The sequence below is a fragment of the Portunus trituberculatus genome, chromosome 33, assembly GCF_017591435.1.
Source record: "Portunus trituberculatus isolate SZX2019 chromosome 33, ASM1759143v1, whole genome shotgun sequence".
In the NCBI taxonomy this organism is placed as follows: Eukaryota; Metazoa; Arthropoda; class Malacostraca; order Decapoda; family Portunidae; genus Portunus; species Portunus trituberculatus.
The window spans coordinates 8,583,345-8,608,680 of NC_059287.1; the positions used below are offsets into that span (position 1 = coordinate 8,583,345).

At 39.1% G+C, this 25,336-nt stretch overlaps 1 protein-coding gene across 1 annotated transcript; it reads right to left on the bottom strand.

The window, feature by feature from the left end:
- Positions 1–8,030: 8,030 nt before the first annotated feature.
- Positions 8,031–8,634, bottom strand: LOC123512207. The gene is made up of 2 exons (XM_045268449.1): positions 8,312–8,634; positions 8,031–8,202 (listed from the first exon to the last, which is right to left on the bottom strand). Exons 1-2 carry the CDS (start codon positions 8,632–8,634, stop codon positions 8,031–8,033), a joined length of 495 nt encoding a protein of 164 aa, XP_045124384.1.
- Between the last annotated feature and the right edge of the window lie 16,702 nt (positions 8,635–25,336).

Genomic DNA, 25,336 nt, shown 5'->3' on the forward strand with positions numbered 1-25,336 from the left:
CAGAAAAAAAATTATATTAATAAATAAAGTAAATAAATAAATGAAATTACTTATGATGAATAAAGGAAAGATTATGAAGAACTTTTAAATTTATTTTGACAAATGGTAGCTGTAGCTGTGATTAAGGCACTGGGTTTAAATTTAGGAAAATAATTACCACTGAACAAATTCATACACTTTACAGCAAATAAATGGAATGATGTTAAATGAACTTTCTCTCCCCACAATCACACTTCATTTGTTTACAGTCCAGCTCACTGGAGAAAGTTATCTCACTCACAAAAGAAAAATAAGTACACAAAAAAAAAAATTACAACATATGAATTACTACACAGCCCAGTCAAAATTGACTCGTGGTGACATGCGAGACGCGGGCTGTCTTAACTCCACTCACACATAAACCATCTCATTTCAGTTGTCTTTAGGCCAAAGAAAACACTGTTATTGGAGACATGTACCAGGTGGTGACAATCCCATCTAGTGTCTTAAACACTACCGTCAATCTAATACCAAAACTCACTTACTAGCTAGCCTAACAAGCACACACATGGATCAGGTACACAGACTGTAGTTATATCTGCTCAGATGAAGGGAGAAGCTGCACTCAGTAAACAATTTAAAAATATATATATACAGGCAACCCTGCTTAACGAATGGGTTACGTTCCTAAATAAAACATTCGAACGTAACCCGTTCGTTGTGCGAATTTTTATTAAGGGGGCATCTGATTTAGAGACCGACAAAATATGAAAAATAATTTTTTTTTTGGAAAAAAAATATGTAGTAGTATACACGTTAGCTATTATTTCACGAAGTTTTATGGTGAAACCCGCACTGGTTTCCATTTAAATGCCATTTAAAGGTCCTGTACTCAACCACTTGCGTTTGTTTACATCAGCAGAATCAGACTTTTTTTTTTTTTCTCAAAAACTATGAAAAAATGGCAAAAATCTGAACTTTTTTTTGTGGATATGATATGGCAACACTGAAAGTGTATGGGTGGCGTCAATCAAGGCATCAGAGAGTCTCAGTAGGGGAAAAGCTATTAGAGAGAGAGGTTGTTGCTGCGTCTCTTGCTATCCGCCCTTCACTCTGCTAAACAGCACGTAATTTATTTACTGGATCCTGCTTTTCACCTACTGCTAACCATGGGACAGGTATCTAAGAGGAATAAGTAGAGGAAGGACGCCTGGAATATGAGTATGGAAACACAAAGAATAAAAGAGCATGTTGAACCTGACACCTCAAATGCTCTAGTACACATCCTCGCGTCACCCACCACCACCACCCTCACCATTGCCACACCACAACCCTCCACATCTCATGCAGAACAAAGACAAGGAAATGAAGAAGAAAAGGGGTCATTACTCACAATTAGAGAAGCTCTTCTACAAAATATTGAGAAAGGAAATGAAGATGTGGAAAGTGACGATGAGCTTGTCATGCTAACAAAAAGGAGTCTGAAAAATCTTCTTTCCTCTCATTATTCATGCCCAGATCCTGCATTTAACTACAGTTTTGAGCCTGATGTATACAAGAACACCATAACTATGCACTGCACAACATGCAACTTCAAGAACACATCACAACCAGAAAAAGTGAGAGCTGTAGGTTGGAAGAAAAGTCTCTTCAGGACCAATATATCATTAACAGGAAGGGACTAGGAGCTTCATATACATCTAATTGTATTATGAGATTGTAGATAATAGAAAAGAACATAGAGTAAACCTGAATAAACTTCCTAGTGTGTTATAACGAGATCGAGATCGATTGATAAACTTTATTGGCCTGTATCTCAAAACATAAGTTATTCCCCTTCTAAAATTTATTTTAAAGCCAATTTTAACTTGATTTCAATGAAACAAAAACTAAAAAGGAGAAGAATACTTCTTTTGATTTATGTCACTATTTTATTTTGTATATGTGACTTGTAATTTTGTATTAATATTTTTTTGGTCAAAAGTAAAAAAAAAAAAACATTTTGAAAAAAATTCATAAAACAAAAACGAAAGATGAAATGAAAAATCTAACAACGTGGAAACCTTTCACATTATAACGTGGCTTTGCCACAGGAAAATTAAGGTTATGGAGCAAATGATAACGCCAGAATAACACTCGTAAGTTTTAGTTGAAATTGTAATTGCAGGGCGGGGGTTGGGTACTAGAATGGGAATGAATGACTAAAATTGATGTACATGTTCTCAATACTTAACATAAAAATCAGCGTGTTTCAGGCATATGTACTGGAGATATGAAGCACCGACCTAATAGCGATCTAAATCAGACGCTCCCCTCAAGCAAACCAATTATAACACTTGAACTTCCATTGAGAGTAAACAAAGCAAAAGTGCATCATAGTACAGTAAAAGGTTTAATGAAAGTAAAGATTATGAAGTTAAACATTTAAGCAGTTTAATTTAAGTCATTATAATGTACACTAATGTATGTATGTAAGTAACTTCATAATGTTAATGATCTTAAATTTATGAAGGGAGGGAGAGTGAAACAGGAAAGACACTAGCCGGCAACCTGTGGAATCTAAACAAAGGGCGCATCATTGTACCACATACAAAATTTATGTACCACATTTCCACAAGGTTTTCCATTTTATCCATTGAAGTCACGAGTTTAGGTGGTTCTTTTAACTTGCAAGGAAGATACTGTCTAACCAGTCTTCTTAATAGAGTCTGCTGACTTGAAAATAGTAGAGACAGTAGATGGAGTCAAGCTATGCTGGTGAGCAATGCTGTTAGTTTTCTTGCCTCTCGTGTCTGTGAATAATATCCAGCTTCACTTAGAGAGTAAGAGACTTCCTTTTCTTCTTAGTAATGCTAGGTGACATTGCAGGGCTTGTTGGGGGGCATTTTGGTGGCATGTTGAGTGTGAGATGACAAGCTGCTGCTGAACACTTATTATTTTGATCTAAGAGCGGAAAAGGGAAGGGGAGTGAGTGGTGCTTGTTTTGTCCACGAGAGGCGTTGGTGTATTTAAAAGCCTGTTGGCTTGCATAATATGGTTTTCTAACTTGGAAAAAATTACCTGGATAAAATTTCGTTAAAGTGAGTTTGGTGTTCGTTATACGAGCAGATGGTAGTAAAAGGAAACGTTCATTGTGGTGAAATTTCGTTGTGTGAACGTTCGTTAAGCGGGGGTTACCTGTATGTCTACACAGTATGTTTTTTTTATAAAAATTACATTAAAATCTATGGAGCGAGTGTACGACTAACCTGCTCAGATGAAGGGAGGAGCTGCACTGGTGTGTGAACTGGTTCCCATGCTCCAACATTTTCAGTTGCCAAAATAGGACTAGTGTGTAGTATTTTGATTGCCATTACTATGACGACAATACTGGGAAACACTTTTCTGTACAGTTCAGTTCTCCCTCTACTTATTGGAGAGTGAAAAAATTGTTAAAACTTCTGATTACATAGAGTAAATTTAATGCTTTTAATTCATGAGCTGGCTACTCTCCCTTCCCCTTAGATCTAGAATCTTCCATATGTCTGTCTGTATATCCCGTGACCACATGTGTCGCTACACTTGCTACTATAATCTTAGTAACTAAAACTTCATGTTATTATTCCCGGCACTACAGATAGAGATGTCGCCCACAAAAGGTACTTGAGCCTTCCATATCCTGAATCTCATGCACTTTATATTTCTGCCTAGAATCATGCCAAGTCTGTTCTTCAACTTGCCAAACACTTTTCATAAATAGAAAATGTCAGAAACTTTCGAACTTCAACTCCCTTCATGACTTCTGGTATCTGGCCAAAACATCTCTAATAAATTTACTTCATCATCTTTCCCTCCTTTATTTCATCCTGATGGCACTACTGCTATCTCTTCTGTTTCTGAAGCTGAACTCTTCTCTCAAACCTTTGCTAATGGCACCAATTGCGATCTGTGTAGTTTTCATTGTTTGCCAGCTGGTTTAATTCACAAGTTGGTCCTACCTATCGCGCTGAACTGTCGCTCTTGTGGAAGCCCTATTGAAAAAATATATATATTGATATTCATGCCTACATTCCTTATAATATAAACGTTTGGTTATTTCACTATGTGTCTGATCGAAAATGACATAAAATTATGCAAATATATTTTCCTAATGGTGCAAAGTATGGATGTACCAGTGTCCCATCAAAATATTTTTTGTAAGTCTAATAGTACATATATACCTTATCACAAAATTGTCAGAGTTTCTGCATAGGATAATGTTCCACTCAAAAAGCGTAGAGCAAATATCACTGAGTAGCATTTAGAAAATAAAAACTGTTTCCCCCTCCCCTTCCCCATTTACATCCCCCATCTCATGAAAGGGTATAGGGCAATGAATGGGTATATGAACGGTAAGGGTTCCATAACATACGCTTTACCCGATGGGATTTCCTCATTTTAAAGAGAAGTTGGGTATAGTGTAGTTAATTTTTGTGATTGGTGGGAACAATGATGGTAGGAGAAGCAGTAGGTTTTTACTTAAAGCCAGAATGGAGTATGTGGTTGCTCAACAATATTAGAAACAAAATCAAATTATGACACCTATGTATGCATCACCGTATATGCTACTAGAGGTTTGTGATACCCTATGTAGGCATCACTGTATTGAATGTGTTAAGAATACACAGGTTGGTGCAGGAAGCTGTCAGGGATGCATGTTGTAATTCCTGTATAAACAAATACTTATGTACAGTTGGAAAAAAGTAGGGAACAGCTTTAGATTAAAAAGAACAAGAGAAAACAAAATATAAGTAAAATACAGTGGAGACTCCATATCCAAATGTCTTATTAGTCAAACTTTTTAGTACTTGAATGCAAAAGTTTGATTTAATACTGGAAAAAATACCTGATAGTTGAATGGCGATACACGTGGTTGTAAACAAAGGCTCCCTGATCTCTCCCTCCCCCATCTGCCAGTTGTGTTACCATGGTCGTAAGAATAACATTCTTGTGCGTTCTGTCTGTAGTTTTTCATTTATAAACTTACATGAACACCAAAGGCTTATTAGTGGTGAAAATATCTGGTAATTGAATGGTCACACACATAGTTGTAAACAAACCTCTTTCTTTTCCCTAGCCAAAGCTGCCATTGTCCTGTTCTGTTACCGGTTTTACCGGCAATAGCGGCAAAACAATATACTGTATACTGGTGCGCATCCCTAGTCCTGCCGCAGTCTTGAAAAAAACAACGTTCTGCGTTTTGTAGTTTTCCATTTACAAACTTTTTATGGCACCAAAGATGCTTATTAGTGGTGAAAATAAGGAATCTAGTAAGACTGCAAGTTTTAGTGAGCAATAGCCCTCCACTAGCAGGTTCACATAAATCACACCAGTAGAAAAGTTACGAAGATGTTTTCATGGATGGTGACTCATCCTCTGATGACCTCCCTCAAGTTTATATAAAACTGAATTACATTGAATTTTATATAAACTTGAAGTTTTGCTAAGATTAGAACGAATTACCTGATTTATAGGTATTGATAGTCAAACTTTTTGATACTCAAACAGCCATTTGGAACGAATTCTGTATTGAGTCTCCACTGTATAATGATGGCAAAGGAAAATTATATTGAAAATATAAAAGAAAACTAAATAAGTAAATTCCTCCCCCTGTCACTTCATCCTCCCTCATTTATTTCCTCTCATAATACATATCTTTCTCTCAGCAGTGGAGGAGACGGAGGCACTGAGGAGGAAAGTGGATGAGCTGTCAAAGGAGAATAAAGATCTAAAGAACAAAATAACAGAAGGCAAGGTAAGATATAGAAATTTTTTTAGAAAATTGAGGAAAAATGAAAGAAAATGATAAGCTAGAAATATAATATAGTTTATGATGAAATGACTTTATATTGTATTCTGCAGATATTGAAAGATATTGAACTCCCTACGTGCTTCTGTTTTTCCATCTTCCTATGACTTGACCTCATGCAGGTGCACCACATTTCTTATGCCACATTTCCAACAGAACACATCTCCAAATTTAGCACTTTTAGAGTTGTGACATATTTCCTACAGAGATACAGCATATCTCCTACACACAATAGGTGTACGAAATAAGTTGCTGTGTAGGAAATGTACTTGTTACTTGTCCTTGTGTAGGAAATATGACCTTTACGTAAGAGCTGTGGCAGAATGGCATAACTCTTACAGTTATACTCTCATACCTCCTACAAACTTTAAGAAATGGACATATAACAATCTAAGTACAGTGCCTACTCCAATTTTGCAAGAAATGGGGCGGCATTGTGAGTCGCAAATTTGGAAATCGCAAAATTGGAAGTATTATTCCTATGGGAAAAATTGAATATGGTGGACCCCTTGTCCATGGTCGCCTAATTTTTTCTTCCTTTTCCTTTCTGTTAATATATTGAGCCAGGTATCTTTCCATATGAATGATCACAGTGTTTGTACAATGGCTACAAGAATAAAAAATCTGTCCACCATAGGTTTTTATAGCTTTTTCAATTTTCTCACTGTTTTTAAACACCATTCTCACAGTTGATTCTCCCACACCAAACTCGCTGGAAATATCACAGTTCCTTTTTCCATCTCTTTTCATCTCAATTTTCTTCATCTTCTGCTCCAAAGTTAGCCTAATGGTTTTCTTGGTTGGTTTGCCATGTCGCACAAAGTCGAGCACAAGGATTCCTCCAAATTTGCAGAGAGAACTCCGTGGAGGTGTACGTAAACAAATGGAAGGCGGGAGGGAGCGGTGCAGTGTTGCCAGATGAGTTTTGTTGAATTACTGCCAGATTTTTATGAAAACAGCGACTTAACAAAGATTACTGCATTATCGGCCAAAACAAGATCTGTAATATTAGTATTGCCGACAGATTTTTCACAATGACTTTGGTCTACAATTCTGCCTAGTATCCAGTCCATGCAAGTGTTGAAAAGTGATGGAGGAAACACGCATCCCTACCTCACTTACATATTTACAGGAAAGAGGCTGGACATGCCCCCTCCACACTTCACAGTACTCACAGTCCCAGAGTAGATGCCAGTTAATAGACCAATAATCCTTACAGGAATCCCACTAAGACGCAGAAGATCCCAGAGTGTCTCTCGATGCACTGAATCAAATGCCGCCCTTGTTGAAACTCATGTCAGCGGTAGGATCCGATCAGTTGTTGACTACCCAGGCGTGAACCCAGACTATTTAGGTCTCTGGTGTTTCAGCAGGTGACAGCAGATTCACATCAACAGCAAATGGGCAAACACCTTGCCTGTTACACTGAGCAGTGTTATACCACGGTAGTTGCAGTCCTGATGGTCCCCTTTCCCCTTCCAGATAGGGATGACCAACCCCTTTTTTCCAGTCAGGGGAAATGGTACCTGAATGCTATACAGCAACCCACAGATCATGGCCTCACCCCCCTCCAGTTTGAACAGCTCTGCACTGATGTTAGAAAATGCCAGCTTCCTTTCCACCCTGCAACTTTGCCGTAGCCTCTTTGCCATCATTAATGGAGGGTGCAGTTTCGTCAATGGATGGATCAGCATCCAGCTGACACTCTGCATCCTTAGCGAGACCCCTAACATACCTCTCCTTGTCTTTCCTCAGGAGAGCTCTAGTCCTACATGACAGAGCCTTGTACTGGTCGCGGTTCCCAGCAAGTCTGGCAGTGCGACTCTCCTCAATACAGTAATCGCCCGCATATCTGGATCGCCACTATCTGGAATTCGCTACTATCTGGAGCTGCCCCCAAGCATATTCAAACATACCGCGCGAGCGATCCCTCGATCCCGCTACTTAAGGCGCCCTCACACTAGCACTTTTTCCGTCATCTCTAACGATTTCCGTTGGTTTTTTACTGTTCTATCAATTCTTTGCGTTGTCTTGAGCCATGCGGAACACACCATATCCATCCGGATATTTCGCGTATCTGCCAGGGCCTTGGCAGCTATAACCCGGATACGCGGGCGATTACTGTACTGTCCAGTGTCTCTACCGAGGCGAAGCCACTCTATGACATTGGGCACTCCCCAATGCATTCCTTGGCAGCCTTAAGAGTCTCACATTTGAAGGTATCTCATAGTTCTACTGGGTTCTCAAGAGTGTCGAGCACTCCAAACCGATTGGAGACTGTCACTACATACTCCTGGGCACATTTCAAGTCCTTTAGTCTCTCAGGATGAAACACAGTGTGGTCACATCTTGGAGGCTTTCTGGATTTGACATGAAGCTTGAGTGTAGCAACAAGCCTGTGATCAGTCGCAAAGAATTCGGCATTCTGAAAAAGTGTGCCATCCTCCAACGATACTAACAAGGATACGGTCGATCTCTTTGTCTACTCTTCCGACATTGCTATACCAGCGGTGTAGCGCTGATCTCTGATACCAAGAATCTGCAGTTCTCAATCTTCTGGATCTTGCAAGATTCAGAAGGAAAGAGCTGTTGTCGTTCCTTGTACCAGAGCCATAGGGACCAACACATAACTCGTAGCCGGCTCTCTCAGTGCCAGTGACAGCATTAAAGTCTCCCAAGACATTAAGTGCATCACGACAGGGACACTGGTCCAGTACAGAGTCGAGTTTGGCATAGAATGTCTCCTCTTCAGTTTCACACACCTCGGTAGGAGCATATACTGCAACATCGGACATGGAGCCTAGACTGTGCTTCAGCCTTAGTCGCATTGTACGCTCATCAACCAGAGTAACCTCTACAATGGATGGCTACTGTTTGCTGGAGACGCCTATGGCTACCCCTTGACATGGTGACCATTGCTCATACCGGACCAATAGTAAGTAAAAGCCTTGCTACTGGTCTCGCCACTGTCCCACCTTATCCATCCTCAGTCTACTGAGGTCATATGATAGATGAGGCAATTGTTGATCTTATGAAAGGCTCAGAGTTCCAGGAGCCCACTCATAGAACCCTCTGAAGGTTTACCCCAGGAATGGTCTAACGGGCAGGCACCATGTCTGCAACCCCACCTTCACTCCCAAAGCTAAAAATAAGGGCTCTGTGGGGGGGGAAATTCGTATAAGTCGGACATTAGTGTTTGTCGGACGAATCTTTTCTCCTATTATTCTGAGTTAGTGAGGATCAACAGTAGATATATATATATATATATATATATATATATATATATATATATATATATATATATATATATATATATATATATATTACTGACACTGATAAAGGAATAAAATGTAAACTATCAAAATTTGTGGATGACACAAAAATTGCAAATAAGGTAGACTCAGAAAATTAACATCAACATTTGCAAAGTGATATGAATGCAGGTAGCCCCCGATTAATGAATGTTCACACAATGAAATTTCGCTACAACGAACGTTTCCTTTTACTAACTACCATCTACTCGTAAAACGAACATCAAACTCACTTTAACAAAATTTTATCCAGGTAATTTTTTTGAAGTGTGAAAGCCCCGTCATATCACGCAAGCCGACAGGCATTTGAATACACCAGCACCTCTCATGGACAAAACACGCACCACTCACTCCCTTACCCTTCCCTCTGTTAGTTCGAAACAATAACAGTGTCCAGCAGTAGCTTGTCTTCCCACACTGAACATGCCACCAAAACGCCCTGCAATCAGCCTTGCAATGTCGCCTAAGAAGACCAGGGAGTCTCTTACTCTCAAAGTGAAGCTGGATATTATTCACAGACACAAGAGAGGCGAGAAAACTAATAGCATTGCTCGCCACCATGGCTTGACTCCATCTACTGTCTCTACTATTTTCAAGTCAGCAGACTCTATTATGAAGGCTGGTGACCGTATCTTCCTTGCAAGCAAGCTAAAAGAACCACCTGAACTCTGCAATGGATAAAATGGAAAGCCTTGTGGAAATGTGGTACATAAGTTTTGTATGTGGTACAATGATGCGCCATTTGTTTACATTCCACAGGTTGCCGGCTAGTATCTTTCCTACTCCACTCTCCCTCCTTTCATAAATTTAAGATCATGAACATTATAAAGTTACTTACATACATACATTAGTGTACATTATAATGACTTAGTCTTAAATTAAACTGCTTAAATGTTTAACTTCATAATAATTTTTACTTTCATTAAACCTTTTACTGTACTCTGATGCACTCTCGCTTTGTTTATTCGCAATGGAAGTTCAAGTCAGGGGTCAAACTTGTTATAATTGATTCGCTTAATGAAAATTCACGCAACCAACAGTTTTTTAGGAACGTAACCCGTTCATTAAGTGGGAGTTGCCTGTACATTCATTAAATGGTCAAATAAGTGGTAAATGAAATTAAATGTAGATAAATACTACGTGTTACACGTAGGAAATCAAAATCCTCTGGCGATATTCAAGATGAGTAATACCCCCATGATAAATGTGAATAAAGAATAGATCTTAGCATCATAGTTTCAGCAGACCTCAAACCAAATAAACAATGCACCAAAGTTGTTAAAATTGCAAATAAGTTGGTTTCATTGGAAGATGTTTTACTTTCAAATCTGAGAAAATAATGTTAAGATTATATAACTTGCACAATGGCGTAGTGGTTAAGGTGGTGAGCATGGGATCCGGAAAACATAGGCATAGGTTCGAATCCCACCACACACTATCCTGAAACTTTGCCATTTGTTGAGTGGTTTAAAGTTACCTACATGTCACCATGATACCCAGGTTCTAGATAGTTATGCCAAAGATGCACTTGGGTTGTGATATGGACCCTAATATGGGTACCACTATAAATAAAATTGCCTGCACCACTAATAGGGGGAAGCTGAGCAGCACTTCCTATACTCCTCTAGTTACCTAGAGGCACTATAGGCCATAACATAAAAAAAAAAAAAGTATCCACATCTTGTATACAATGTTCAGTTTTGGTCATCTTATTACAAAAATGCTATGGAGAAATTAGAAAAATGCAATGCAGATTAACAAAAATAATCCCAAGGCTACGAAACAAATCGTATGAGGAACACCATAAGGAATTAGCTTTACTTTTTCATGAGAAGTGGAGAGTAAGAGGTGACCTTATTATGTTTTTCAAAATTTTCAGTGGCTTCACAAATCCAGAAACAATGGTTTTAGAATTGTAGGTAAGGGTTTCATAGGAAATGAAGTTGAGCACTTTTTCTTTAATCGCATAGTAAATATATACAATGAATGAGGCCATATTGTCGTAACCCCGGAAAATTGAGATTCTGAGTTAACAGTTGCTCGGTGTAGGGGAAGGGTGTAAAAGTCACATGCTAAGGTCGGCCAAGCCAAACTCGACAATTTGGGCACCTAAAACAAGGTGCAAAGTCATGCAAAAACATGACAGGGAAAGTCGAGACTAACATGTTGCATCCCGAGCTGTGTTGTCGTATCTCCATGCTCACAGTTGCTGGCAGCCAGCCAATCAGCAATGCGTAAGCGCGTGACGTCACACCCACGCCGCGCCTCAGCCAATGAGAGGCATGTTTTCCTTCTCTCTCTCTCTCCCACTCCCTCTCACGTGCGTCGCCCTTTAACTCGCCATGGCAAGACCTATGCTACTTTTCCTGAAGTTATGGCTTCTACCAGTGTCCCTTCAACTTCCCCAGCCTTGGATTGTATTTTAGGTAAAGACAATGCATAAATACATACTTTTACCTTTAGTCAACCCTTTCGAACAATAATAGAAAATGAAACATACATGGAAGGATATTGAATGTTGTGCTAATAATAAATTATTTATTTTTCGCTCGATAAAAATTCATATAAAATCGAGTTTTGCAGCTATCATCATGAAATCTTCAGACACTCCTAATGTTAACATGTATTCTTAAACCTTAGAAACCATTTCATCTAAAAAAAATTTACCGCTACGGAAATAGGCTAAAAAAATCTACGGACATGAACCCAAAATTTTCGGATTTGCTATTGAAAACCACCATAACTAAACAAAACTACCTGAGATCTTTCATTTGATGTATAATCTTATATAATTCTGACCGATTTCATGCGCGTTTTCAGTGTTTAACTTTGAGCGTGTTTTACTCGAAAGTAGGGTTGACGGGGTTACGACAAATAGGCTTGGGGCGACTCAAATAGTCTGCTATCAAAATGGTTGACTTAGGCATTATTGAAATGTTCAAAGTTCACCTTGATAAATAATGAATGGTTGTCACTGTTCATCTCCGAATGATTTGTACATTTCCTGATCTCCTGGGCCTCTGATTGTGTTAAAAATAGCCTGTTAGCAACAATTACTCTCACCCTTCATACATGACATACAGTAAATCCCCAATTATCTGAAAGTGGATTATCTGAAAAACGGGATTATCCGAAATCGGTTTGGATAATGCAATTGAAATTCATATTTTTTTTCTATACTAAAACGTTCTAAAACATTAAAAACGTGAAAATAAGTAAAAATAACAACATATATATTATTAACACATTATTAAAACTATCCCATGAACTTTGTTTTGTTTCTCCATATTTGGCGTTTGTAATTTGGCGAATATGCATGATGACTGATTGGTATCCCTAGTTAATTTTTCTTTTTGCCTACTCATGGTGAAAGGATTCATTCAGTTCGTGTAATTCTGTCACTTCGGTTTGGCTTCTGTAATTCGGTTTTGCATATTCGGGCGTGGTTGGTAATTTGTCTTTGGTTTTTCATTTGATTTAAGGTGTATCAGTACTTGGCACCCTTTTTTGTTTTCCTTCATTACTTTCATTTGTTAGCCTAATTAGTATTTTTTTAGGTAAAAAATCATAAATCTGGATTATCCGAAAAATCTGCTTATCGGGGGTTTACTGTAGATAACTCAGAGTGAATGGTCACTACTTTTGCTCTTAATCTGTGAAGAGCTGTGGATAGTCCAGAGCCCTGACAGTTGGTGACCATCATCTAGATTTAACAGAATAATCTCCTATTGGGTCACATGTGTACTGAACAATTGTTTCACTTGTTGCGTATTGGTACATCTGTTGCCCAAATATCCGTCTATAAATTTTTGCTAACATCAGTATACAAGGAATTTGTGAGTAAATTTGTATTTTTTTTGTGACTGTAGATATGTTACAATGGTACCATGTATTAAGTTGAAAATTGTATGGTGTTAATTACATATGCACAAAAAAAAAAAAGTCTTAAAGTCGTATAAAGTATAAAGTTTTGAAACATTTTACTTCCAAATATAAACATTGCATTGTGTAACAGTAATTAACTATAGAGTAAAATTCCCCTCATAGCAAATAACATGAAAAATAAAGATTCTTAATAAAAATTTTGCTTTCTAAACTAATAAAATAATGGTCTATAGCTGCCTATTGGGTGGCAATAAGTAGACTATATATGTAAAAAGAAAAACAGAATAAAAGTTCTTTAGATCACTACTTATTAGGTGAAATATTGGATTATTCTATTATATTAAAAAATATTTATGAAGAAAAGATCTTTCAGCAAACGATAACATAAAGAAAATAAAAATTCCTCTGTAAAAGATGGTCAGTTCAATTTCTGTTGAAAACAAGAAAAACACTTTATAGGTATCCTAGATACAGCTTGTATCCCTATTAACTCATATTAGCATCATAAAAACTACAGTAAGCTCCTGCACTTGGCAAATTAATGAGTCTGGCAAAACTACCAAATGCGAATTTCGCCAAGTACGAGTTCTTTATACCATATAAATTGCCTAAAATATACCTCAATCAGTCTTTGGTCATTGCCAAAGTCCCTATTTTGACCCCCTAATATACCATCTTTCGAGCTGAAATGAAATCTTTTGCCGTCACATATTAGAACACATGTACAAAACAAACCAATACACAATAAATAAAGCTAATAAGACATGATATAAAGGTTGTAACTCTGGTTTTTCCACCCATTTCCCTAGCCCACTTTCGTCCTTGCCGCCACCACCATTGTCGTTAACTCTACCAGTTACTACCTGTTGCGCTGGTAGAGGTCATGTTGGCGGTAAATCGCCAGAATTCGTTCCCATGCTAACAGAACAGAGGGTTTCACAAGCAAAATAGCTGAAGGGACTCTCACACTGCATTCTGATAGGTTTAGAGAGAAGTCTGACGTCACTGGGAAGCCGCGTGGTTCACCGTGCGGCTGCCAGGGAACCGCCAAGTTTGAATTCAAATCGCCAAGCATGCACTTGGTGGTCCGTGGCCACCTTACCACCAAAAGTGAATTTTTCCAAGCTGAGATTCGCTAAGTGCGGGGGCTTACTGTACAATAAAGAATGGAACAAGAATAAATCATCAGTGTGTTGTGAACTTGTTCATATATGCACCAACCCATGCCTGTTAAGCCCCATACACACTATGCATCATGTATCAGCCACGTGATGCAGTAGTGGTGTTGAAAAAAATTACTAGCGGCCAAACTGTACTGCAACACTGCTCACTTGTTCTCGCAGCCAGGAAATGCAGCTCATCAAAACACCATAGCTTTGGTGTGTAGATATCTTCCGTGCCTGCTCCAGACTTTTGTGATGCTTTGATTGCAGACATTTCCCGGTTGAATTGTGTCTTCAGTGTGTGCAGCTTTTTTGTGATGTCTTCAACCCGCAATGTACAGTTTGCAAAATTCGATAAGTCTGATTTTATGGTTTCCAAACTTGCAATCCTGACGTTTCTCATTTTATACTGTTTGGACTTGATGTTCCAAACAGATGGATGCTCCTTCAGCAAATCAATAAAATGTTGGGTGTTGGCCCTTGTCCACTCAATGGGTTTGGCAGGTGGTGGTGATTGGTGAGCTATCGACGCTGGAGCGGAGCGTGACCGGACGTCCTGCCACTCTGACTGATGATGCATCACTGAGCAGCAATTTGAAATCGAGCCGACCCAGCAACATGTTGGTGATGCACGTTCGTGTTGAAAAACTACTTTTTCAACACATCCATTCAACACGATGCGTATCATGATGCATAGTGTGTACGGGTATTTATATTGGTGCACCAGTACGTGATAGAAAAAGTTTTGTGGTCTGTGACTTGGTATGTATGTGTACCATGGATCTTGATGCTCTACCCTACAGTCCACCCTCTCACAATGAAGCATACTTCTCTGCAAAAGTCCAACGGATGCTAGCACAATGGTGGCATGAAGGATTCTGTGAGACAGGCAAGAGAGCAGAGTTGCCAAATGTGATTAATGTGTTAGAGTACCAGGGATCACTGCTGCAGGGAGGGTAACTATACAGTGTGTGGCACTCTTTAAAGGGAAGTGCACTTTTACAGTGGTTGTAGGGAGCTCTGATTGATTGCTGTCTCTCGTGAAAGTGCCAAACAAGTCTGCCTTTGAATCCACACTGTGTCTACATACACAGTATACAACACTGCCTACACGCACAAATAACCTAGAGTTAACAGTCACCACTACTACTCTTGACCTGTGACGGGCTGCATTTGGAGAGGCCCTCGTCAATTATTGATCACCATCGGGAACTAAAGCACCAAGGATCAATGTTGCAAAAGGAAACCGGCGTATGGCATTCCTACAGGGGAAGAATGCTATTTCAAGAGATTGAATGGAACTGGAGCCTGATTGAGTGCTACCTCCCTAGAAAGTGCCAGGCAAGGCTGCCACACCACCATTTCAACACACACTGTGCATCCACGTACACAATACACACACAACGTTACATTTACCAAGCTTTAACACCTTCCCTCACAAACACTAGTAGTCAGACGTAGATTAAGTATTTTTTTCACTTCTAAAATTCCATGTGGTTTTTTAATACAGTGGTACCTTGAGATACGAGTTTAATTCTTTCTGTGACTGAGCTCGTATCCCAAAACGATTTATCCCATTGAAATGCCATTAATCCATTCCAGCCTTTCCCAAAAGAGCACCCTTATTTTTTTTTTTACATGTTTTCAGGTAAGAAAAAGGTATTTATAAATAATAATTATTGCACAGAAACATAATAAAACATAACAAAAGATAATATAAATAGATAAAGTACTCTTATAAAGTATATATATCTGGGAGGGTGCATTCCACGGGATGTTACCATACTGCATTCCCACTCTCACGTGGGACTGTTGATCAGCTGGAGTGTACAAATATAGCCACCCACAGAAGACTGGTTGCTCTAATAATCACAGAAGAGCTCATTGACAATCCTGTAAATATTAGTCATTGAATAAGTGAAGTTTTAAGTAGGAGAGAGAGAGAGAGAGAGAGAGAGAGAGAGAGAGAGAGAGAGAGAGAGAGAGAGAGAGAGAGAGAGAATAGAGGCTGCACTGCCGCAGCCATAAAGGTTTGTTTACATTGATTCTCCCCTTCATGATAAGCGTTGGTGGAGGAGGTAGGCTGAGATAGGAGAAATCTGTTTTGCCTGTTCAGTTATGTACACATGCATACTTTATCAATGCATGAATCAGAAATAGTGAAGATGGCAAATGAATTAGTTGGGTTCATTTGAAGTTTTTTTTTTATTTAGATCAGTAAAGGTTAAGCTTGCTCTATATAACTCACTGATGCATCTTCAGGTAAGTGCTATGTACAGTTCTGGTCACCACATTAGTAAACAATACATTGAAAAACTGGAAAATATGCAGTGTAGAATTACTAAAATGATTCCAAGATTGAGAAATAAGCCATATGAGCAATGACTGTAAACACTAAATTTATTCAGCTTAATGAAGCACAGGATAAGAGTAGATTTAATTGAAATTTTAAAGTTTTCATTATAGGGTATAGTATTTCATCATTGATTCTTTTACAAGACAAAGAGTTATGGATTTAAAGTTACACCCAAATGCTTCAAATCCCATGAGGCCAAAAATTTTTTCTCTAACAATTGTTAATATTTGGAATAAGCTTCCTTCAGAAATTGTAAACACCAATTCTGTTGCATCATTCAAAAATATAATTGACAAATATTTTAAAGTTAACCTCTAACAAGCTCTCTTCTTGTCTGAATAATTACATACATAACTCCTAATGATATTATTGTTTTGTGTGTATTTTTTCTTCCAGATAGGGTTCACCTTAAGGTGAATAGTATAATTTGCTTTCATCTTTTTCTGTGAAAATTCCATGTCAATTTTTCCATACTGCATGGTACTTTTCTTGACTATTTTCCATGCCAGTGAAAGCTGGATGGAGAGGTAATGGGAAGGAGCCTTCTGTGTTATCCTACCTCTCATCCTTGTAGTTAGTTAGAAATAGTTACCAAATATCTTGAAACGACCAATAAGTCTGATGCTGCTTGGCTTTCCTTTGTTTTCTTTGTATTCCTCCTCCTCCTCCTCCTCCTCCTCCTCCTCCTCCTCCTCCTCCTCCTCCTCCTCCTCCTCCTCCTCCTCCTCCTCCTCCTCCTCCTCCTCCTCCTTTCCATATTGTTTTTCTCTTAATTTGCCTTCATATTTTCTTTATTCAAACCATATAATTTTTTTCTCTTTCTCTTCTTTTTCCTCAACCAGAACCCCCAGAACAGTGGAGATGACTTCTGGGGAGGCTTTGGGGGTATAATTTGCTTTCATCTTTTTCTGTGAAAATTCCATGTCAATTTTTCCATACTGCATGGTACTTTTCTTGACTATTTTCCATGCCAGTGAAAGCTGGATGGAGAGGTAATGGGAAGGAGCCTTCTGTGTTATCCTACCTCTCATCCTTGTAGTTAGTTAGAAATAGTTACCAAATATCTTGAAACGACCAATAAGTCTGATGCTGCTTGGCTTTCCTTTGTTTTCTTTGTATTCCTCCTCCTCCTCCTCCTCCTCCTCCTCCTCCTCCTCCTCCTCCTCCTCCTCCTCCTCCACCTCCTCCTCCTCCTCCTCCTCCTCCTCCTCCTCCTCCTCCTCCTCCTCCTCCTCCTCCTCCTCCTCCTCCTCCTCCTCCTCCTCCTCCTCCTCCTCCTCCTCCTCCTCCTCCTCCTCCTCCTCCTCCTCCTCCTTTCCATATTGTTTTTCTCTTAATTTGCCTTCATATTTTCTTTATTCAAACCATATAATTTTTTTCTCTTTCTCTTCTTTTTCCTCAACCAGAACCCCCAGAACAGTGGAGATGACTTCTGGGGAGGCTTTGGGGGCGGGACAGGTGGTGGGTGGAGATCACAGAGGACCCCAATTAAGACCCCAAAGAAGGCTGCAATAGAAACCAGCGATGAGAACCCCTTCCGTGCACCCCAAGTGGTTCCAAACACCCCAGCCAGGAAGGATCTGTGGGGTAAGTTTGCTTGAGAGAGATGGAGGTGTGTGTATTTAGCTAGTTGTATTTACCTAGTTGTAAGATATGTATAGGACAAGAACCACATTAGGCTCGTGCTGTCCTGCCTCCATATCGATTTTTATCCAAGTTTTCCTTAAATTTGTGGATTGTCTTGGCACACACAGTCTTGTCAGTAAGCTCATTCCACGCTGCTATACTTCTATGAGAAAACTGCTTTTTGATGTCTCTTCTGCACACCTTTTCATTTTCTTTTTTTGTCCTCTATTGCCACTATTTTCAGATACTATGAGGTCATCCCTGTCCACCTTTTCCAAGCCTTCTAATATCCTATATAGTGCTATCAGATCCTTGTCCCTCCTTTTTCTAGTGTCATCAGACCAAAATTTTTAAACCTCTCCTTAACTATATCCATTTAGACGTGTCGGAATTTCTATAGCAGCTCTCTGAATCCTTTTCAGTTTCCTAGTACAGGCAACCCCCGCTTAACGAAGGGGTTATGTTCCTAAAAAAAATCCTTCGTTAAGCGAAATTTTGTAAGCGAACCAATTATAACAAGTTTAACCCCTGACTTGAACTTCCATTGAGAGTAATCAAAGCGAGAGTGCATCATAGTACAGTGAAAGGTTTAATGAAAGTAAAAATTATGAAGTTGAACATTTAGATAGTTTAATTTAAGCCATTATAATGTACACTAATGTATGTATGTACATAACTTTATAATGTTGATGATCTTAAATTTATGAAGGGAGGGAGAGTGAAACAGGAAAGACACTAACTGGCAACCTGTGGAATGTAAACAAAGGGCACATCATTGTATTACATACAAAACTTATGTACCACATTTTCACAAGGCTTTCCATTTTATCCATTGTAGAGTCATGAGTTCAGGTGGTTCTTTTAGCTTGCAAGGGAGATACGGTCTCACCAGCCTTCTTAATAGAGTCTACTGACTTGAAAATAGTAGAGACAGTAGATGGAGTCAAGATGGTGGTGAGCAATGCTATTAGTTTACTCGCCTCTCTCGTGTCTGTGAATAATATCCAGCTTCACTTAGAGAGTAAGAGACTTCCTGGTCTTCTTAGCAATGCTAGGCGACATTGCAGGACGTTTTGGTGGTAAGTTGTGCGAGGAAAGACGAGCTGCTGGTGACGTTGTTATTGTTTTGAACAGGGGAAGTGAGTGGTGTGCGTGTTGTCCACGAGAGGTGCTGGTGTATTCAAAAGCCTGTCGGCTTGCGTGATATGGCGGGGCTTTCAAACTTGGAAAAAATTACTTGGATAAAACTTCGTTAAAGTGAATTTGGTGTTCGTTAAATGAGCAGATGGTAGTAAAATGAAACCTTCGTTGTAGTGAAATTTCGTTGTGTGAACCTTCGGTAAGCAGGGGTTGCCTGTACAGTAATACTCCGCTTGACGAATGTTCGTCTAACAAATTTCTGGTTTAATGTGCTTTATAAAATTAGACCAAAAAGTCTGCATAATGTACAACCACATCCGTTTTAGTGAATTTTCTGGGTTTGAATTTGCCAGGTGAGGGATTAAACGCGGCAGCTTCGCTGTGATTGTCTGGTTCCCCCACCTCTGTCTCTAGCGTGTAGCCACTAAACTCTTGTACCACCCGTGGCCCAATTCACCATATATTATACTCTACAGTGCAATATATTATTCATCTAAGCGTTTTACACCACTTGATATTGTGTGCAAATTGTTAGTGAGAATTATTCCATTAGTTGTGAATGAATTGTGTCGTACTTGACAAATATTGGTGTTCCATGTCAAAACGTTTATCTGACATTGGCTCAAAGCTGTCAACCCCTCATTCACTTTAACTTGGTTGAATTTATACCAGAAATACGGTGTGCTCTATGTTTGTGCTTTCAAGAGTGCAAATCCTTATTTGAAGTGGAACTGCAAATGTTTGAACAAGTGCATTATTCCAATCTGCAGTTCAACTGGGGTAGATAAGTCAGTGTGGCTGCGATAGTGTCAGCTGGAGCCGCAGTATCCATTGTCCAGTGTCCCAGTGTGTGCTGTTGAGTGATTACTTACAGTGTTGTTTACAGTAAATATATATTAGAAGACCCAGACACTAGATAGGGACTTTACATGAATTCTCATGTTTCCATTTTATTGTCATTGTCTTCACTAAAAACTTGAGGATACTTGGTTATTAATGGTACAGGTAAGTATATATAATTTTTTTTTTTTAACCCATGTGGTATGCTGGGGACCAGCCCAGAATGCATTCCCCCTATTTCCATTATTTCCTATGGGAAAATTATGTCCACTTAACGAATTTTCGCTCTATGAACGGCTTTGACACACCCTATCCTGTTCGTTAAGTGGAGTATTGCTGTACAGTAAGTTCTCATTATATGGTACATATGCGTTCCTGAAACCTTACCGTAAATAAAAATTACCGTATACCGAACCCATTATAACATGTAATAATAGGGAATGCGTTCCAGCACATCAAAAGTCACCCCTACAAAAATGAAAATGCATGAAAATAGTCATTAAAAAAAAAAAGAAAAAAAAAAAGTAAAGTACTGCACAAAAGAAATAAACAAAAAACGTTTTTATTTACCTTTCACTCGCCATGTATTCTATCAGATGATGTCCCTCCCGAGACTAAGGGACAATAGGGATTTCAGCCCTTACTCATCTTCCATTGAGTGTGCAGATGAGGATAAGACGTCGTCGTCTGCACTGTCGGAAGCAGATGTGGAAGGGTCAGCTGTAGCAGGGTTGGCACGTTTCACTGGTTTGAAAAAAAAGGATATGGAGGAAGGGCCAGCTGTAGAACCATCGGCAGCAGATGTGGAAAGGCCAGCTGTAGCAGGGTCGGCAGGTATGACAGGGATGGCATGTCTGACTGGCTTGAAGAACGAGTAGATGGAGGACTTTGGTTTTTCTTGTTTTTTCATCATAGATTTCTTGATAAATCTTGACACTTTTCTCTACGTCGTGAGCCACTTTGCTACTCCTGGTGGGATTTGGGTCACATTCCTTCAGGGTTTCCAGAGCTTTTTCGATACCACCGAGACATTCTCTAAGAGTTTTGATGTCCAGGCCACGCACAAGTTCCTCTTCCTCGTCTCCCTCTTTTTCTGTCTCCTGTGATGCCTTGTCTTGCTCTATAAGTTCATCATTTGAAAGAGGTTCAGCATGGCTTTCCAAAAGATCTTGAACATCATCATCATCAGCTTCATTGAAGCCAGCCCTATGGCACATATTTATTATGTCATTTCTGATTGCACCAATGTCGTCTTCAGCGAAGCCTGTGAAGTCATGTGCACATTTTGGCCATACTTTATTCCATGCCAAGTTCATGGTAGACGTCTTCACTTTATCCCAAGATGACTTGATGTTATCTAAGGCGTGCTTGATGTTATATGACTTCCACCATTCCCTGATAGTGGGCTTGCCAGGCCCATCTGTGCCCTTTATCAGTTGCTGCATGGTTTGCCTCTGGTAGTAGGCTTTTAATGTTTGCCATGATTATTATGAATATATTTGTGCTTACAATAGACCCTTTAATATTCCATTGATTCATCTAATTAGTAATGCATGTAAGTAATATGTAATGCAGTTAGAAAAAAAAGGAGGGGGGGGAAAGAAGAGATAACAGGCTCCAAGGATGGTCAAGTTAAAGATAGTACTGTGAGTGGCGGGGAGGTGTAGCGTGGATGACGTCAGCACCCCTGCTCCCCCGCGCTGGGCCCTCTTGGATGATATGAGCAGATACCGTATCTGTGAGTTTTTCTTACTGTATATCAAATCGAGGGTAGTAATTTCCAAATACCGTAACTGAATTTACCGGATAAAGAACTACTGTATAACGAGGACTTACTGTATCTTTGTTTAGACTTGATGACCATACTAATGACGCATATTCCAATGTTAAGTGTATCATACACGTGATCAGTTTCTTTTTCATCTCTTTATCTATGTAGTTGAAGGCCATCTTGATGTTCCTCACTAGATTATATGTTTCTCTAGTGATCTTGTTTATGTGCTTCCTAAATGTCAGATTGTTTGAGACAGTTACTCCAAGATCCTTTTCCTCTGTTCTTATGTTAAGTGTCTCTCTACCCAAATAGTAGTTTTCTTCTGTTCTTCTCGCACTTGTACTGAATGCCATCACACTGCATTTCTTGGCATTAAATTCCATGTTCCACCTTAATGACCATTCATGTATTTTGGTTGGGTCTTGGTTCATGGCATTACAGTCCTTTTCATGTATTATTTTCCTCATGATTTTAGCATCGTCAGCGAATAGACTCATATAACTTGTTACCCTTTCTACCATGCCATTTACATAGATTGAAAGCATTACTGGTGCCAACACTGATCCCTGCAAGACTTCACTTTTTACAGCTTTCCACTACAATTTACTGCCTCTGACAACTGTCCTCATTTCTCTACCTGTCAGGAAGTCAGTCATCCATTTTAATGTAGATCCTCTTAGTCCTCCTATATTGTCAAGTTTCTATATTGTGTGTGTGTGTGTATTTACGTAGTTGTATTTACCTAATTGTATTGTACTGGGTTCAAGCGGGGCTCATAGTGTCCTGTCTCCATATCTTCATTTATCTACATTTTCTTCAAAGTTTTGCATTATGTGCTGTGACAATTCCGTTATCCAATGCATTCCATTTTTCCACCGTTCTGTGTGGAAAACTGTATTTTCCAATATCCTTCACACACTGCCTTATCCTGATCTCCTTTTCATGTCCTCTTGTCCTTCCATCTTCCGTCAACAGCACCTGGTCTTCTTTGTCTATCTTTCCAATATCATTTACTATCTTATACATTGTTATTAAGTCCCCACATTCTCTTCTATCTTGTAAGGTTGCCAGTCCCATTTCCTTCAGTCGTTCTTCATATGTGAGGTCCTTTAATTCCGGCACCATCTTTGTAGCAATCTTCTGTATTCTTTCTAATTTTCTTATATCCTTTTTAGAGCTCGAAGACCATACCACTGCTGCATATTCCAGCCTTGGACGTATCATGCTTGTGATGATTTTTTTTCATCATATCTTTATCCATGTAATGATATACCACTCTTATATTAGTCGACATCTTATATGATAGTCCAAATACAGGCAACCCCCGTTTAACGAAGGTTCACACAACAAAATTTCGCTACAACAAAGTTTTAGTTTTACTACCATTTGCTCGTTTAACGAACACCAAACTCGCTTTAACGAAGTTTTTTCAAGGTAATTTTTTCCAAGTTTGAAGGCCCGCCGTATCACGCAAGCCGACAGGCTTTTGAATACACCAGGAGCTGCTGATACTAAGGCGTGCCTCAGGAGAAGTCCTGGGACACCTGTAGAATCAAGATCAAGATCAAGATCAAGCCTCTCGTGGACAACATGCTCACCACTCACTCCCCTTGTTCAAAACATAACAGCGTCACCAGCAGTTCGTCTTCCCTCGCTCTACATGCCACCAAAACGCCCTGCAATGTTCCTAAGAAGACCAGGAAGTCTCTTACTCTCAAAGTGAAGCTAAATATTATTCACCATCTTGACTCCATCTACTGTCTCAACTATTTTCAAGTCAGCAGACTCTATTAAGAAGGCTGGTAAGACCGTATCTTCCTTGCAAGCTAAAAGAACCACCTGAACTCGTGACTCTACAATGGATAAAATGGAAAGCCAAATGTGGAAATGTGGTACATAAGTTTTATATGCGGTACAATGATGCGCCCTTTGTTTACATTCCACAGGTTGCTGGTTAGTGTCTTTCCCGTTTCACTCTCTCTCCCTTCATAAATTCAAGATCATCAACATTATAAAGTTACGTACATACATACATTAGTGTACATTATAATGACTTAGATTAAACTGCCTAAATGTTTAACTTCATAATTTTTAGTTTCATTAAACTTTTCACTGTACTATGATGCACTCTTACTTTGTTTACTCTTAATGGAAGTTCAAGTCAGGGGTTAAACTTGTTATAATCGATTCACTTAACGAAGTTTTGCTTAACGAAGTGTTTTTTAGGAACGTAACCCCTTCGTTAAGTGGGGGTTGCTTGTATCTTGCTTGTGTTTATCAGGGCTCAGATTTTCTTGTATGATCACTCCAAGATGTTTTTCCTCTTTAGTCTTCATTATTTGTTCCTCTCCCATCAAATAGTTCCATACTGGTCTTCTCTTACTCTCTCCTAGTTCCATTATGTGGCATTTCTTGGCATTAAACACCAATTTCCACTTCTTGTTCCATTCATAGATCTTGTTTAAATCTTCCTGCAACAGCAGACAATCCTCTCTGGTTTTGCTAACTTTTAGCAACTTTGCATCATTAGCGAATAGATTTATATAACTGTTTATCCCAATGTGAATGTCGTTTACATAAACTTGAAACACAATGGGGGCTAACACTGACCCTTGTGGCACTCCGCTAGATGAGCATACAACATACTTCATATCCGTACTGGCAAAATTTAAATATGTCCCCTAGTGACAAAGTTTATAGGAAAAATATATTTTTTTAAATAGATTTTTTATTTTTCACTCAGTTATTTATAGGTCAATTCGCTTGTAACTACTAAACTAACATCGTGTAATACACTTCTATCAGCGAAAATTTTTTTCGATTTTTCAAAAACCTCACCGGACGGTCCCCTTAATAAGTTTGATACACATGACCACCCCGTCCTCAACCCAAATTGTCTGTTTGATACGACTTATCCTCTTCTAGAAATTTAACCCATTTTTATTTGTTAATTATTTCACATAACTTCCCTACGACACTTGTAAGTGACACTGGTCTGTAGTTTAGTGGTTCAGTTGCCTTTCCTCCTTTAAATATTGGTATTACGTTGGCTCTTCCACTCTAGTGGAACTTTCCCTTCATTTATTGAACTTTTAATTATTTCCCAAATTGGATCCAGTAATTGCTCTGTACATTCTTTTAAGGGGACCGTCTGGTGGCCATGGCATCGAAAAATCTGAAAAAAATCGAAAATCTCCAAAACACCACCAAAGCATCCCCAAACATATGGCAACATAGTGATGGAGTATTTTGGGGAAATACGCTAAAATACGTGGGGTATTTAAACTTTAAAGGGCCCCTGCCACACCCACCGCAGCCCGGGGATTCCCCCCCTCCCCACTCTCTGTACCATAAATGATGATAATAAGCACGGAAAAAGCCATGGAAAGTGGTTTCTTTGGTAAGGAAAGGAAATTTAGTACTATGGCGTACACA

Excerpts from the sequence above, each read along its gene's own strand:
- LOC123512207 (XM_045268449.1), bottom strand. The coding sequence starts at position 8,634 with ATGCGACTAAGGCTGAAGCACAGTCTAGGCTCCATGTCCGATGTTGCA. Across the intron at positions 8,203-8,311 it reads AGATCAGCGCTACACCGCTG|GCTTGTTGCTACACTCAAGC; the intron begins GTATAGCAATGT and ends GACTGATCACAG.